General features: G+C 44.0%; 1 protein-coding gene across 4 annotated transcripts in view; it reads right to left on the bottom strand.

The window, feature by feature from the left end:
- The window catches only part of DNAH14 (dynein axonemal heavy chain 14), a 599,282-nt gene extending 587,634 nt beyond the window's left edge, over nucleotides 1-11,648 (bottom strand). Inside the window, exons 1-2 of one of the 4 annotated variants that reach the window (XM_075925276.1) lie at nucleotides 11,145-11,648; nucleotides 1,752-1,919 (exon numbers count right to left, since the gene is read on the bottom strand). In XM_075925276.1, the coding sequence (XP_075781391.1) occupies nucleotides 1,752-1,898 (147 nt within the window). In that variant the 5' untranslated portion in view covers nucleotides 1,899-1,919; nucleotides 11,145-11,648. The other 3 variants (XM_075925277.1, XM_075925279.1, XM_075925280.1) reach the window with 3 other exon arrangements.
- Nucleotides 11,649-14,467: the final 2,819 nt, after the last annotated feature.

Raw genomic sequence — 14,467 nt, 5'->3', positions numbered from 1 at the left:
ATGGAGCCTGGAGTTAGCGGGGGAGTCCCCTGCTGACTCCGGGCTCCATGAGGGCGCTTCCACTTTGAAATGCACAAGATCCCCCACTGGGGACTCTTGTACATTTCAAAGTTGGCACGCCACATGGAGCCTGGGTCCAGCGAGAAGTCCCACTGACTCTGGACTCCACAAATGCACAAGAGCTCTTGTGCATTTCAAAGGGTAAGCCCCCTCATGGAGCCCGGAGTCAGCTGGACTTCTTGCTGGCCCCGGACTGCACGCAGAGTTCCACATTGCTCCTGTGAAATGTACAAGAGCCCCAATGGGGTCTTTTATACATTTCAAAGGAGGAATGTGGAAGTGCCTATCAACTAGTTGAGTAGTCAAAGGAAATTCCATCAACTGCTCAACTAGTAAATTACTCGTTAGTCAATATTCTTAATACACACACAGGCCAGACCGAGGGGGGAAGCTTCGAGAGCCAGGAATGCTTTAAACAATCATGTGTAGGGAGTATGGTATAGTGAAACCACACCAAGAACATTGGGAGAAACTTGGTACTAGTACATATTATTTCTGATGAGCAAAAACCACAGACACAGCCATAGAACTGTCAATCAAGTATATAGTTTTTGGCAACAGCCCTGAATAGCAGGATGTATCCCAAATATGGACATAATAGGTATTTTACACAATATGCAGTTGATTGGTAGATATCATTAGAATGACCAAGTCTCACTTTGCTATAAAATGGACTTAGTAAGAAGAATCGATGGGAGGGAGAGAGCAGGACTGACCCACAGGTCCTGCCCATTGTGACTAGAAGTAATAGACCCTTTACACCAGCAACCCCAGTGCATGGTATTCCAACGGGTGGGAATCAAAGGAACCATGATCTTCTGCCTGGTACTGTAAGCAGCATACGGGTGAAGTGTAAGTACCCTAGACTTAATTATTGTTTTATAATAATCTTCTATTCATTGTTTTTGCATTGCTTTGTGCTGTATTAATTTCTTTAGAATGTATAGTATATAAGGTTTACATTGTATAGTAATTGTTTTTAAGGCTTGTAAAATTTAAAAAACTGTGTTAACTGCTAAAGCTTGCAATAAAAAAATAAGTGGTTAAGTCTCTCTGGAGTGTCCTGATTTCCCTTGGATCTAAAAATGAATCACACAACACCTCCCTGGAGCACTAGTACCCTGAGGACTTGCTTCAGGCCCTGCAGACTGGGAGCTTGCCTGGCCAGAGATTCCCAGCTCTGCCTGACTTTCCCCAGCCCTGCTCTAAATCAGGAAGCTTCTAGCTTCCCTAGCATTTAGGTCCTTCCTGTTTCTGAGCCAGAGCAAGAGTAAGTCTCTCTCCTCTACAGGAGTCTGTATTTATACTGCCTTCACCTGGGCCCTAATTGGCAGCTATCTGCTGCAGCTCTTTGCTCCATGGCTCCGGCCCTCACCCAGGACTGGGTTTTAACCTCTTAAAGGGCCGGGGAGGGGGGAGAGATACAGGGTCACAGCAGTTGGCTGGTGGTCCATGGAAAAGTCTATGTTGAGTGGGATGGGCCACGGGCCAAAAAGTTTGAGAACCACTGCCCTAAAGAATGAAGCTTCTGCTGAGTGGAAAGTGCAAAATGTAATAGTTTCAGGCTGTGTTAACTTTGGGGCTGATGGAGGGATGCTACCAATTCTCCTTCACATTTATCTTCACCTTAATGGCAGAATCACAGGCCCAAAAGCAAAATCAGGAGACTACAGAAAACACTGATTTCTCACCAGTAAACTGTTATCATCTTCAATGTTGGCAGCTTGGTCACACATAATGTACTTTCCTTCAACCATATGTGGTACTTCTGTCTTCTCTGGTCGCAGCTGGAGACGAGACACCAATTTTGTTTTTGCCAACCTGCTCTGATCATCCATCTGGGTTAAGTATCTTTGGTCCTAATGATGAAAAACAGTTACCTGATATGAATCACTGAACTGTGATTAGGCCTCTATTTTGATTTCATAATGGAGTTGTCCTATTATATATAAAGGGAAAACAAATATTATCAGAGTATGGGCTTAAAAATTAGAAGTCAGTCACAAGTTTTTTGCCCTAATTTATTAAAACGTTGGAACAGATAGTCCAGTTTCCCAATGGCAGCTTAAAAACAGTTTTGAATGGTCTTCAGGCCTTTTACTGGAACTAATATGAAGCAATTAAACTCTTTTCTACTATGTTAGTCATTTATTTACAATAAATAAATGAGTATACATTTAATCCATTAATAATAATAATATAGGTAGCAGTAAAACTAAATAAAAATTATTGCAGGAATATTTAAGGGAAAATAAATCTATGACAAAAAATGTATAATTAATAGCCATGTATTTATGTATCATGTGCAGCATATGCATTACTTCAAGGTTGAGAAACTTTGAAAACATTTTTTACTGAATTCAGCACTAAATAACCAGCTAAAATATCTTCATACACAAATCAATCATTCTCCTTTTTAACCATAAAAACAGTAAATTAAGTCTTTAAACCCAGGTACATAGAAGCACAAATCCTATTCACTCTGGAGTAAAAGCAAATTTCACTCTTAAATTGTCGAACATCACACTAGAATATTGCCACGTCTCTGCCTTTTAGACAAGCCTCTTCTCCATTTCTTCCCCTCCTCCCCCAACTAATGCCTCAAAACTACAAACCCATAAAAAGAATCTCTTCAGGAACAATGACATTATCTGATCTGATCAAGAGGTTCAGCATCCTCAAATCCCATTGATTTCAGTGGAAGTTGTGGGTATTCACCACCTTTAGATGTTGCTTAGCATTTTGCAACTTTGGAGTCAGTACTGACCACACAACTCATACCAGACCACATTTAAATCAGCATAGAATTACTCTGGATTAACAACAGTGTTCCCTCTAATGTTTTATATCCACGTGCAGAATGACTTTAGTTACTGTGATGGATGGAAGGGATACTACCCTTTTCTAAACATCCTAGCATTAAGTAACTAAAGGGTTAAACCCAAAGCAGTGGGTATCCAGAAAGGGTTGGCAGGGATCCAGGAGAGCCAATGGGAAGTGAGTAGATTTGTTTTTAATTAAACAAGTTTTGCCTGTTTCAGTTTTCCTTTGTGTGAGAGTCAGAGCAACAGCTGGGAGAGAAATAGCCTGAACAGGAGTAAGGCATAGATTTCCCAGAAATATCCATGTTTAAGAAAAGAAAACGTAAACTTTGGAACAAAAGAAATGAAAGTGCAATAGGGAATGTTTGGTTAGATGCTATTAGGTTCTTTTCTTTTTTTTTTTAACTTTGGTTAAACTAAACCACTCTGTACACTAGGGGGCTGTGTCTACATTGGTGTGATCCTGTCTGCACTAGCCGCGAGTTCTTACACAAGTACACTGACGTTCTAATGTATGAAATCAGTGCTTTTTGCGCAAGAACTCTGATGCTTCCACTCAGGAATAAGCCATCTTGTGCAACTGTTCTTGCACAAGAGGCCAGTGTAGACAGGCAACATGAATTTCTTGTGCAAGAAAGCCCTATGGTTAAAATGGCCATCAGAGCTTTCTTGCACAAGAGAGCGTCTACACCGGCATAACACAAGAACATAAGAATGGCCATTACTGGGTCAGACCAAAGGTCCATCTAGCCCAGTAGCCTGTCTGCCGACAGTGGCCAACACCAGGTGCCCCAGAGAGGGTGGACCGAAGACAATGTTCAAGTGATTTGTCTCCTGCCATCCTTCTCCAGGCTCTGACAAACAGAAGCCAGGGACACCATTTCTATCCCCTGGCCAATAGCCTTTTATGGACCTGACCTCCATGAAATTATCTAGCTTCTCTTTAAACTCTGTTATAGTCCTAGCCTTCCCAGCCTCCTCTGACAAGGAGTTCCACAGGTTGACTACACACCGTGTGAAGAAGAACTTTCTTTTATTAGTTTTAAACCTGCTACCCATTAATTTCATTTGGTGTCCTCTAGTTCTTCTATTATGGGAACTAATAAATAACTTTTCTTTATTCACCCTCTCCACACCACTCATGATTTTATATACCTCTATCATATCCCCCCTTAGTCTCCTCTTTTCTAAAGTGAAAAGTCCCAGTCGCTTTAACCTCTCTTCATATGGAACCCATTCCAAACCCCTAATCATTTTAGTTGCCCTTTTCTGAACCCTTTCCAAGGCCAAAATATCTTTTTTGAGGTGAGGAGACCACATCCATACACAGTATTCAAGATGTGGGCGTACCATAGTTTTATACAGGGGCAGTAAGATATTCTGTGTCTTATTTTCTATCCCTTTCTTAATAATTCCTAACATCCTATTTGCCTTTTTGACCGCCACTGCACACTGTGTGGAAGTTTTCAGAGAACTATCCACGATAACTCCAAGATCTCTTTCCTGATTTGTTGTAGCCAAATTAGCCCCCATCATACTGTACGTATAGTTGGGGTTATTTTTTCCAATGTGAATTACTTTACACTTATCCACATTAAATTTAATTTACCATTTTGTTGCCCAATCACTCAGTTTGGTGAGATCTTTTTGAAGTTCTTCACAGTCTGCTTCTGTCTTGACTATCTTAAACAGTTTAGTATCATCCGCAAACTTTACCACCTCGCTGCTTACCCCTTTCTATAAATCATTTATTAATAAGTTGAACAGGATTGGTCCCAGGACTGACCCTTGGGGGACACCACTAGTTGCCCCTCTCCATTCTGAAAATTTTCCATTTATTCCTACCCTTTGTTTCCTGTCTTTTAACCAGTTCTCAATCCAAGCAAGGACCTTCCCTCTTATTCCATGACAATGTAACTTACACAAGAGCCTTTGGTGAGGGACCTTGTCAAAGGCTTTCTGAAAATTTAAGTATACTATATCTACTGGATCCCCCTTATCTGCATGTTTGTTAACCCCTTCAAAGAACTCTAATACATTAGTAAGACATGATTTCCCTTTAGAGAAACAATAATTTGTTGGACAAAAGTCAACATGTTCTTCTATGTGCCTGACAATTACAGACTGGTAAGTCTAACTTCAGTACCGGGCAAATTAGTCGAAACAATAGTAAAGAATAAAATTGCCAGGATCACCCCTAGAGCCCTTTTTAAATATTGGTGTCATGTTGGCTACCTTCCAGTCATTAGGTACAGAAGCTGATTTAAGGGATAGATTACAAACCACAGATAATAGTTCAGCAATTTCCCATTTGAGTTCTTTTAGAACCCTTGGATGAATGCCATCTGGTCCCGGTGATTTTTTAACATTAAGTTTTTCTATTTGTTCCAAAACCTCCTCTAATGACACTTCAATCCAGGACAGCTCCTCAGATTCATCACCCACAAAGAACGGTGCAGATTTGGGAATCGCCCTAACATCCTCAGCTGTGAAGAGCTGGGGCTCTCAGACTGGAAGTGGGACAGTAACACAGTGTCCCAGAAAGTCTCATCAACATAGCTCTCTGCCTCCCTTAGCTCCTCCAGTTCAGCCACCCTGGCCTCCAAAGCCCGAACTCGGTCTCTGAGGGTCAGGAGCTCCTTGCAACAGGTGCACACATACGCCACCCGCCCACAGGGCAGGTAATCATACATGTTACACATGACACAATAAACAGGATAGCCCCCACTCTGCTGCTGGGCTTCTGTCTCCATTTTTCTTATGAATAAGTTTAATTATAAACTAGGCTTCTTTTTAAATGTCTGGAATATAGATTATTATAAAAGTTACGTTTAAAAAAGGCATGGATGCTCTTGCGCAAAAGCACATCTCTTGTGCAAACACACATGACAGTGTAGAGGCTCTCTTCTGGAAGAGTTTTTGAACAAGAACTCTTCCGCAAAAGAGTTCTTGTGCAAGATCATGCCAGTGTAGACTTAGCCAGGATGTAACAGGGTAGTCAATTAATGCCATAGACTGCACACTTCCCCACCCCCATGCACTTTCCAGTAAATTTTTTATCAGGCTGGCCAGCAGCCCAGCTCAGTCTTGGCTCATGCCAGGTCCGGGGCCTACCCCTGCTTCAGCTCTGCATTTAAAGTGTACTAGGAGCCAGGCAGACAGGCAGCCCAGCTCAGTTCTGGCTTGCACTGGGTCCGGGAGCTCAGGCCTCCACCCCTAGAAAGGGGCTGCTGCCACGCCCCTTTGCTATTGGAGATGGTGCTGGGGGGAGCCAGCTTAAAAGCCAGTTGCAGTGGGGAGGCTTCATCGCAGGCTCTGCAATATAAAGCTTATTTTTATCTGTTACACAGTTAGCTTTTTAAACACAGTTTTACAACCCTAGTGTCTACAAATACAATTTTGTAACTAAAACCCTGCAAATTTGTGGGTATCAATGCAAATATCCATGCCTCAGTTTTGCAGATATAGATGCTGATGTAAATTTTGTATCCATGCAAGGTCCAACTCAAAAGTAAGTCTACAATTTTTATTCATGGGTATTTTTACTAAAAAATTAGTCACAAATAGGTCACAGGAAGTAAACAAAAATTCATAGCCCATGACCTATTCCAGTGTTTCTCAACCAGTCGTACGAATACCCTCGGGGGTACTTGAGAGAAGTCTGGGGGGTATGTTAACACAACTGAAATTTGGAGAAAACTGAATTTTTGCTTTCAGTTTTACAGTGCTTTATTATTTTTGTACTTTTTACACACACACAAAATTTTAAAGGGGCACTTTATAAAAAAAAAGATTAAGAAACACTAACCTATACTATATACCTATAAATAAACTTAGATCAGGAGGTCAATGGGTACTCTAGAAGGGGGGGGTGTCAAGGACTCCGACTGCTGGGTGGCCAGGCAGCAGCTCAGAGCCAAGAACCCCCACTGGTGCTCGAGTGCTGGAGTACTAGCGGGAAAGGGCTCCCAACTAGGGATGTTAGCATGTTGTTGTTTACATTATTAACCAATAAGCCAGGAATGGTTCCCTGCGCATACCAGCTCAGCTCCTGTGGAGCTGCCTGCTCTCCCCCTCCCCCCCAGCTACACTGATACAGAGGTATTAGTAGAGTGGGGAGACAGGCAGGAGCCAATTCAGGCAAAGAGCCAGCTTTTAAGCCAGCTCTCTACATGTGCCAGCTCTGAGGAGCTGCCTGTCCCCCTCCCTCCCCACCTTTGCTGCTTCCCACAGAGGCAGCAGCATGAGTGGGGAGGGCAAGGAGGAGCCAGTGTCCGGGGGGTAAGACAGCTTAAAAGCCAATGCCCCATAAGCACCAGCTCCCATGGAGCCACCTGTCCCCTGTGCTAATGCCTGACAGAGAGGCAGTAGTGCGTGGAGGGGCAGGCAGAAGACTGTACATGCAGAAAGCAGCTTTCAAGCCAGCTCCTCACACATGCCAGCTTCCACAGGGCCATCTGCCCACTTTCCCCCAGCTTCCACAGAAACAACAGCAGGAAGCTGGTGCTCCGACAGAAGCAGCAGCATTGGGGGTGGGGGAGGCAGGTGAGAGCTGGTACATGCTGTAAGCAGATTTCAAGCCAGCTCCCCACACTGCTGCCTCTTTATCAGGCATAAGTTGGCTTAAAAGCAAGCTCTCAATGAGCACCAGCTCCCACCTGCTCCCCCATGTGTAAACATGTAACTGCTAAAAAAAAGTGAGAATTACATATTTACACAAATGCATGTTAACAACCCTACTCCCTACCCAGCTCTGTGCAGTTCCCTGGAATTGGCTGGCATGTCACTGCAGTTTCTAGAGAAGGGAAAGTCAAGGGAGCTCCTCCACACAAGCTGGCTGCCACAAGATCCAGCTTCACAGCTCCTATTTGCCAGGAAACCACAATGGGAGCTGTAGGGGAGGAGTTCACATCAGGAGTAGCGCATGGAGAAGCTCCCAGCCCTCCCTCCCCCTAAGAGCTACAAGGACATGCCAGTTGTTTCCGGGGAGTCCTCTCCCAAGGTAAGCATTATCCCACACACCAAACCTCTGACCCAGTCCTGAGTCCCCTTCCACACCCAAACTGCCCCAGCAGTGACCAGTGAAGCTGGAACTGGGGTTACTAATCTGCTCAGGCATCCCTGGAGCCAGCTGCACCAAGCACCACAGAAGTCATGGAAAGTCATGGAATCTATGACTCCCATGACCTCTGAAACAGACACAGAGCCTTATTCAAATTTCTTAAACTCCCATAACCTCTGAGCATTAACAAAAAACAGGACTGTGTAGCACTTTAAAGACTAACAAGATGGTTTAATATGTGATGAGTTTTCGTGGGCCAGACCCACTTCCTCAGATCAAATAGTGGAAGAAAATTGTCACAACCATATATACCAAAGGATACAATTAAAAAAAATGAACACATATGAAAAAAACAAATCATTTCAGAACAGAAGGGGGATGAAGGGGGCGAAGGGGGGGAGGTAAATGTTTGGGAGCTAATGATATTAGAGGTGATAATTGGGGAAGCTATCTTTGTAATGGGTAAGATAATTAGTGTCTTTATTCAAATTTGTGTGTCAAGTGTCGAATTTAAGCATGAATGACAGTTCAGAGGATTCTCTTTGAAGTGAAGTCTTAAAAGGTATTTGAAGCAGGATGCAGGTAATCAAGTCGTTGAGACAATGTCCTTTCTGGTTGAAATGGCAAGAAACTGTTTTTTCTTTGTGATCCTGTCTGATATATGTTTTGTGGGCATTGATCCTAAAGATGTCATCGATGTAGCATAAGTAGAGAAGGGGTAAAAGAGGATGGGAGTTGAGGAAACGTTTTAGGTCAGCCATAAAGATATTAGCATACTGTGGGGCCATGCATGTACCCATGGCTGTGCCGCTGATCTGGAGGAATAAGTTGTTCTCAAACTGGAAATAATTGTGGGTGAGAACAGTTACATAGGTCTGCTCTCAGATTGGCAGTGGTGTCCTCTGGCATAGTGTTTCTAATTGCTTGTAATCCGTCTTCATGTGGGATGTTGGTGTATAGAGCTTTGTCCACATATTCACTCTGCTGATACCATTATTGGACCCAACCAAGTGAGTTATAAGATCAAGAACACATATTCCTGCGCATCCAGAAATATAATTTATGCAATCATGTGCCAAAAGTGTCCATCCACTATGTACATTGGACAAATGTCTCAGACACTTCGCCACAGGATCAATGCCTATAAAACATATATCAGACAGGATCACAAAGAAAAAACAGTTTCTTGCCATTTCAACCAGAAAGGACATTGTCTCAACGACTTGATTACCTGCATCCTGCTTCAAATACCTTTTAAGACTTCACTTCAAAGAGAATCCTCTGAACTGTCATTCATGCTTAAATTCGACTCTTTACACGCAAATTTGTATAAAGACGCTAATTTTCTTACCCATTACAAAGATAGCTTCCCCAATTATCACCTCTAATATCATTAGCTCACAGACATTTACGTTCCCCCCTTCGCCCCCCTCCATCCCCCTTCTGTTCTGAAATTTGATTTGTCCTTTTCATATGTGTTCATTTTTTTAAATTGTATCCTTTGGTATATATGGTTGTGACAATTTTCTTCCACTATTTGATCTGAGGAAGTGGGTCTGGCCCACGAAAGCTCATCACCTATTAAACCATCTTGTTAGTCTTTAAAGTGCTACACAGTCCTGTTTTTTGTTTCAGCTGCACCAGACTAACACGGCTACATTTCTACCACTACTCTGAGCATTAGTTAATGTTGTCTCTCTCTAACAATAATGGTAAAATCATGCAGCATTTGGGAGTAGTTCTCAATTTGCTCTGACCCAGCCTTGCAGGCACACTAAACTAGATTCTTAGCCACATGACAGAGTTCCGGTATGTAAGCATTGTGTCCTTAGGCAGCCCTATTTCCTGGCCCATGTGTGGGCTCCACCAAAACTTGCCGCTGCCTGCCTGCGCTCCATGCCACCCTGTGCACAAATCCCTGTATGTCCTCCAGCCCAACCTACCGCTCTGGGTGGGTCTGCGGTAAGCACAGCAGAATTAAAGCAGCTTTCACCCACTTGCCAGCATGTGTCCCTGCAGTCTCCCCGCCCACCCCTATACCTCCCCTTTACTGTCTCCAAACTCCCTCCCGCCCCCAAACTCCCTCCCAGAGCCTGCCACCCTTCCTGTCCCCCAACCGCCTGCTCCAGTCCAGAGCCCAGTCCATTACCCAGCACCCAAACTCCTCCCAGGGCCTGCACTCTTCCCCAACCAAAATGCCTTACAGGCTTAGGCAGATGGGCAGGGAAACTTGAGTGGAGGGGACAGATGAGGTCTCTAGGCATTCTGGGCACTACCAATTTTTTTGCAAACCTGCCACCCCTAATCACATCTAAGAGATCAGATGAGAGTCCAGTACTCATCTGGAGAAAATGCTCCACAAGCGGAACAAAATTCCACCTACTCCTAAGGGTTATTCTGTTGTGTACACAAACTTACAACAATTTCACAGAATTCCCATAAGAATCATTCCTTTTTCATTAAAACAGAGCAAATCTGTATGAAGATCAGACAGGGGCTAGGATACATCTCTTGCAGATCTGTTTGAGCAATTACAAGGCGAGGCATCTTCAATGTTTGATGAATTGTTAAGGACTTTTCACTTGAAAAAAAGTGTCTCCTAACCCCAATAAAATAATCACTAGGTTTAAAAAGATTTGCCCACAAATGTTTTCAGGGAGCCCAGTTTCAATCTCTCTCAACTCATCTCCGTTTCATAGCCCCTGTGCTACTGTGGACACTTACAGCTTAACCGAATAAAGCCAAGAGTTGACCCAAGCTGACTCGCTGACTGCACTGGAGGGAAGTTCCCTCTGACTAACAAGCTGCAATTCAGAAATCCTGGAGTTTATTGGGTAGGTGTCTGGGCCAGCGAGCTCGTCGGGCTCACACGCGAGAGCGGCTACAGCCCGTCGCCCTCCGCCCCGCAGAGGGCCGAGGCTCCAATCTCCGCTTCTCAAACGAGCGCCTTCAGCGGGCCCCGCTTTGCTGTAACTGCGGCCCCCCGTGCACCTTCATAGCATGCCTGCGGCGTTTCCCCGCTTTCTCCTGCCGCGAGAGCGCCTGCTGTTCCCGCGGCCCCAGGCCGAGAGAGAGAGGAGCTCCCCCAGCTGTCCCCACCCCTGGCTACAGAAGAGTTTCTCCGCGCAAACACCTCCCCCGGGTCGCCATTCCGGCGAGGGATGGGGGGAGGGGGGAGGTGGTCTCTCCCTGGTCCTCACCAGTCCTCCGGGGGGGTGGCTTCAACCTCCCTCAACTGCAGCGGCATCGCCCGACGAGCTCACCAAGTTCCCCTCCGGCTCCCTCCTACAGAACGGCGCAGCAGGTGCGTCCGTTAACCCAACGAACGCCCAGCCCTCGCGCCAATCTCAGTCGGGCGCGTGCGTCGCATCCCCGCCACAGAGTCTCACTGCGGCTGCCAGGGGGCAGTGCGGCGCCTATGCTGCGGCTCCACCCCCAGCTGTCCTCTTCCCCAGGGAGCCTGCATAGGATAGTCCCAAAAGGGGGTGAGGCTGGCAGCTTTCATGCTGTCAGCTGTGCCCACCATACCGTCCCATTCCACTTCTGCTATCCCATCCTTCCCCAGGTCATGGCAGTTTGGCCCCTTTCTCCTGAGGACATTGGCTCCCCCAGCTTCCATTGCCACGCACCACTCCGGGCACCCCACTCTTAACCTGGTGCCTCCTTTTATGCCTATAAACCAGTTTCTAATAAATTGTGCTTAACTCTTGCCCTTTGACTACTTCCTTTCCATGACAGCACCAGATCAGTTTCTAAACTTGTAGCAGATGGGTTTCTCCTAAGTGTAGTACACCTCACACTATGGGAAACCCCTAAATGGAAAAGTGTTGCTAACTTTGTAATCTCAAAGAAGGGACCCCCCCCCTTCCCCACTCCTTTTCTGAGGCCTCTTCAATAGTGCACTCGCCACCATCTTCACTCACTTTCAAAGGGTTTGGGCAGGGGTATAGGAAGGGGTAAGTCATCTAGCTGGGGCTCCAGGCTAAGGCTAGAAATGAAGGGTTCAGGTTGCAGGAGAGGACTTCAGGCTGAGGCTGGGGCAGGGGACCCTGGGGTGTGGGAAGAGATTCTGGACTTGGACTGAAGGGTTTGGAGTGTGGAAGCAGGTTCTTACCTGGTGCAAGAGGGGGTAGGGGATTCAGGCACCAGCCAGGCAGTGCTTATTTCAGGCAGCCCCCAGAACTGACCAGCATGTCTGGTTCCTAGGCAGAGGGGCCAAGGTGCTCTCTTGTATTTACATAATGAAATACCCAATAGAGAGAAGGGACTTTCCTTTACAAAAGCTGTGCTGGTTTGTGCCCAACATGTTAATGTGTGTTTTTCTATATCATTTCTGCCAGTTTCTCTGTTGAAGCTTGTTGTTGTTGAATTCTAAGAATCACTTATAGCACCTTTTTGAAAAGAATATCCACATTTTGTACCCTATATTAAAATGGCCATCTAATTTTGGTAGCAGCTCAGCACTTTGTTCTTAAGTTTCTCTGGAACTCCTGAATGACTTTTGGTAAAATCTCTCCCACAATTATCTTGAATTTGATTATAGTGTAGTCATTTTTACTTAGAGGATGAACTAGAGTTACATCTTGAACCAACTTTTATATATTACTTTCTGCCTAGTTGCCACAGGAGGACATTTTAAAAGTTCTAAACAGTTTCAGCGAATGAGCCAGGATTAGAAATTGTAAGGCACACTGTTAATAAGGCTTGTGTGATTTCATTGGAAGTTTCAAAAGACATGAAGGCAAATTGCTTACAATATACTGTAGCCAGATATATTCATTGCACTTCAACCAGGGAATGTTAAGATATCAATACTATTTATTATTTAAAAAACTGAATTCCTAACCAATATGTTCAAATTATTCTGGTTAAAAGCTATCTTGGTCACCTTAGAATACAGTTTATATCCTCTGAGTAGTGGCTCATTAACTGCAGACTTCTTTCATAATTAAAAAAGAACTAAAACTGTATATTTTAAGAATATCTTATCTAAACTTCCAGACTGCTGAAAACCTGAAAGAAAATAAGTCAGCTCAGATCTAGTTAATCCATACTTGGTTTATCCTCATGTGGGTATCCCAAAGATTTTAATAGTGACTAATCTTTGATTTGTTAATCTGAAATGCTTAATCCAAATAAAATATTAAGTTTGCAGAGACATTCATATTAAAACCAGGTCTGACTGAATGAAATCAAGAACAAATGTCACATTAAGGAAGTGGGAACTCATTTCCATTTTCCAGAGCTTCCAAAGATGTGTGTGTGTGTATAGTGTGTATGTGAACAGTATGAAAGGACTAATTCTGAGGAGCTTAATAAGGGTATGTCTACGCTGCGTTTTAAAACCTGCAGGCCAAGTCTGAGAGCCTGGGTCAACAGACTAATGCTTATGCGGCTCCCACTACAGTCCTAAACCCAGCTGTGTATACTTTGCACCCCAATCTGGAGGTCAAGCTCTGAAGTCCAGGGAAGGGAGGTGAGCTTCAGAGCCAAATGTCATTAGACCCAGACTCTGAGACTTACTGCTGCAGGTTTTAAAACACAGCATAGATGTTCTCCAAAAGTTCTAACAATACAGTTGAAATAAAGCATTCTGCCTAAAACCATAGCACCCTCTTCTTGGACACAGAATAGATAGCTTAGTCAGTACAATGTACTGCCAAGAACATTTTGGAGCAGGAGGTGGAGTTAGTGATTCACTGTTGCCCCACAAATTGGTATTGAACAAGTGTCACAGCATAGTATCAATGGGCCTGTGATTTTGTGACTACTATCTTTTGGATAAGATGAAAATCTGAGGCACTGAACAGTGGGGATATTCAGCATCCCTGGACATTTGTGCAACATAGAATCAAAGAACCATAGCATTAAAAGGGACCATAAGAACCATCTAATCTAACCCCTAAAATGTCAGATTTGTTCTGTCTAAACCATCCAAGACAGATGGCTATCAAGCCTCTTTTTGAAAATTGCAAGTAATGAGGAATGTAGTCTAGATGAGCCCTAAGGAAAATTAAATGTTACTACAGTATTTTGGTGACTGAGCCCGTGAGATTACTATTAACCAGAGCAAACAGATATGCCCAGGGTTGCCGATGTGGGAGGTGGGGACAAAGCTCATGGATTAGGGACCCCAGAGGCTTCTGTATAGATTATTTAAGTTAACCTTTCTATCTAGCCAATGGTCTAGAAGATACCGTCACAGATGCTTAGTTTTGCAGTTCTCAAACTCTGGATTTGTGACAGTAAAATAGTTTTGAAATAAATAGATAATAGAGAAAATAATCTCAACACTATTGTCTCTGCAAATTTGCATGTATAGTAAATTCCTTACCACTCTCTAAAAGTGCGAAGTTTCAAAAGGTTCAGTGAATAGAAGATTTGTTGGGGGTGGAATAGATCTGGACAAGAAGAAGTCTGGAGATAAATGTGAAAAGGGAGGGACAGGCAATAGAAACAAAAGTGAAATTGAGCCGCATATTCCAGAAGTCTTGAGGTTGGTCTTAGTGTAGCCTTCATTGAT

Source organism: Pelodiscus sinensis, chromosome 3 (genome assembly GCF_049634645.1).
Source record: "Pelodiscus sinensis isolate JC-2024 chromosome 3, ASM4963464v1, whole genome shotgun sequence".
NCBI classification, from domain to species: domain Eukaryota; kingdom Metazoa; phylum Chordata; order Testudines; family Trionychidae; genus Pelodiscus; species Pelodiscus sinensis.
Note: the sequence above shows the minus strand (reverse complement) of the source record. Positions and strands in the feature narration are given on the sequence as shown.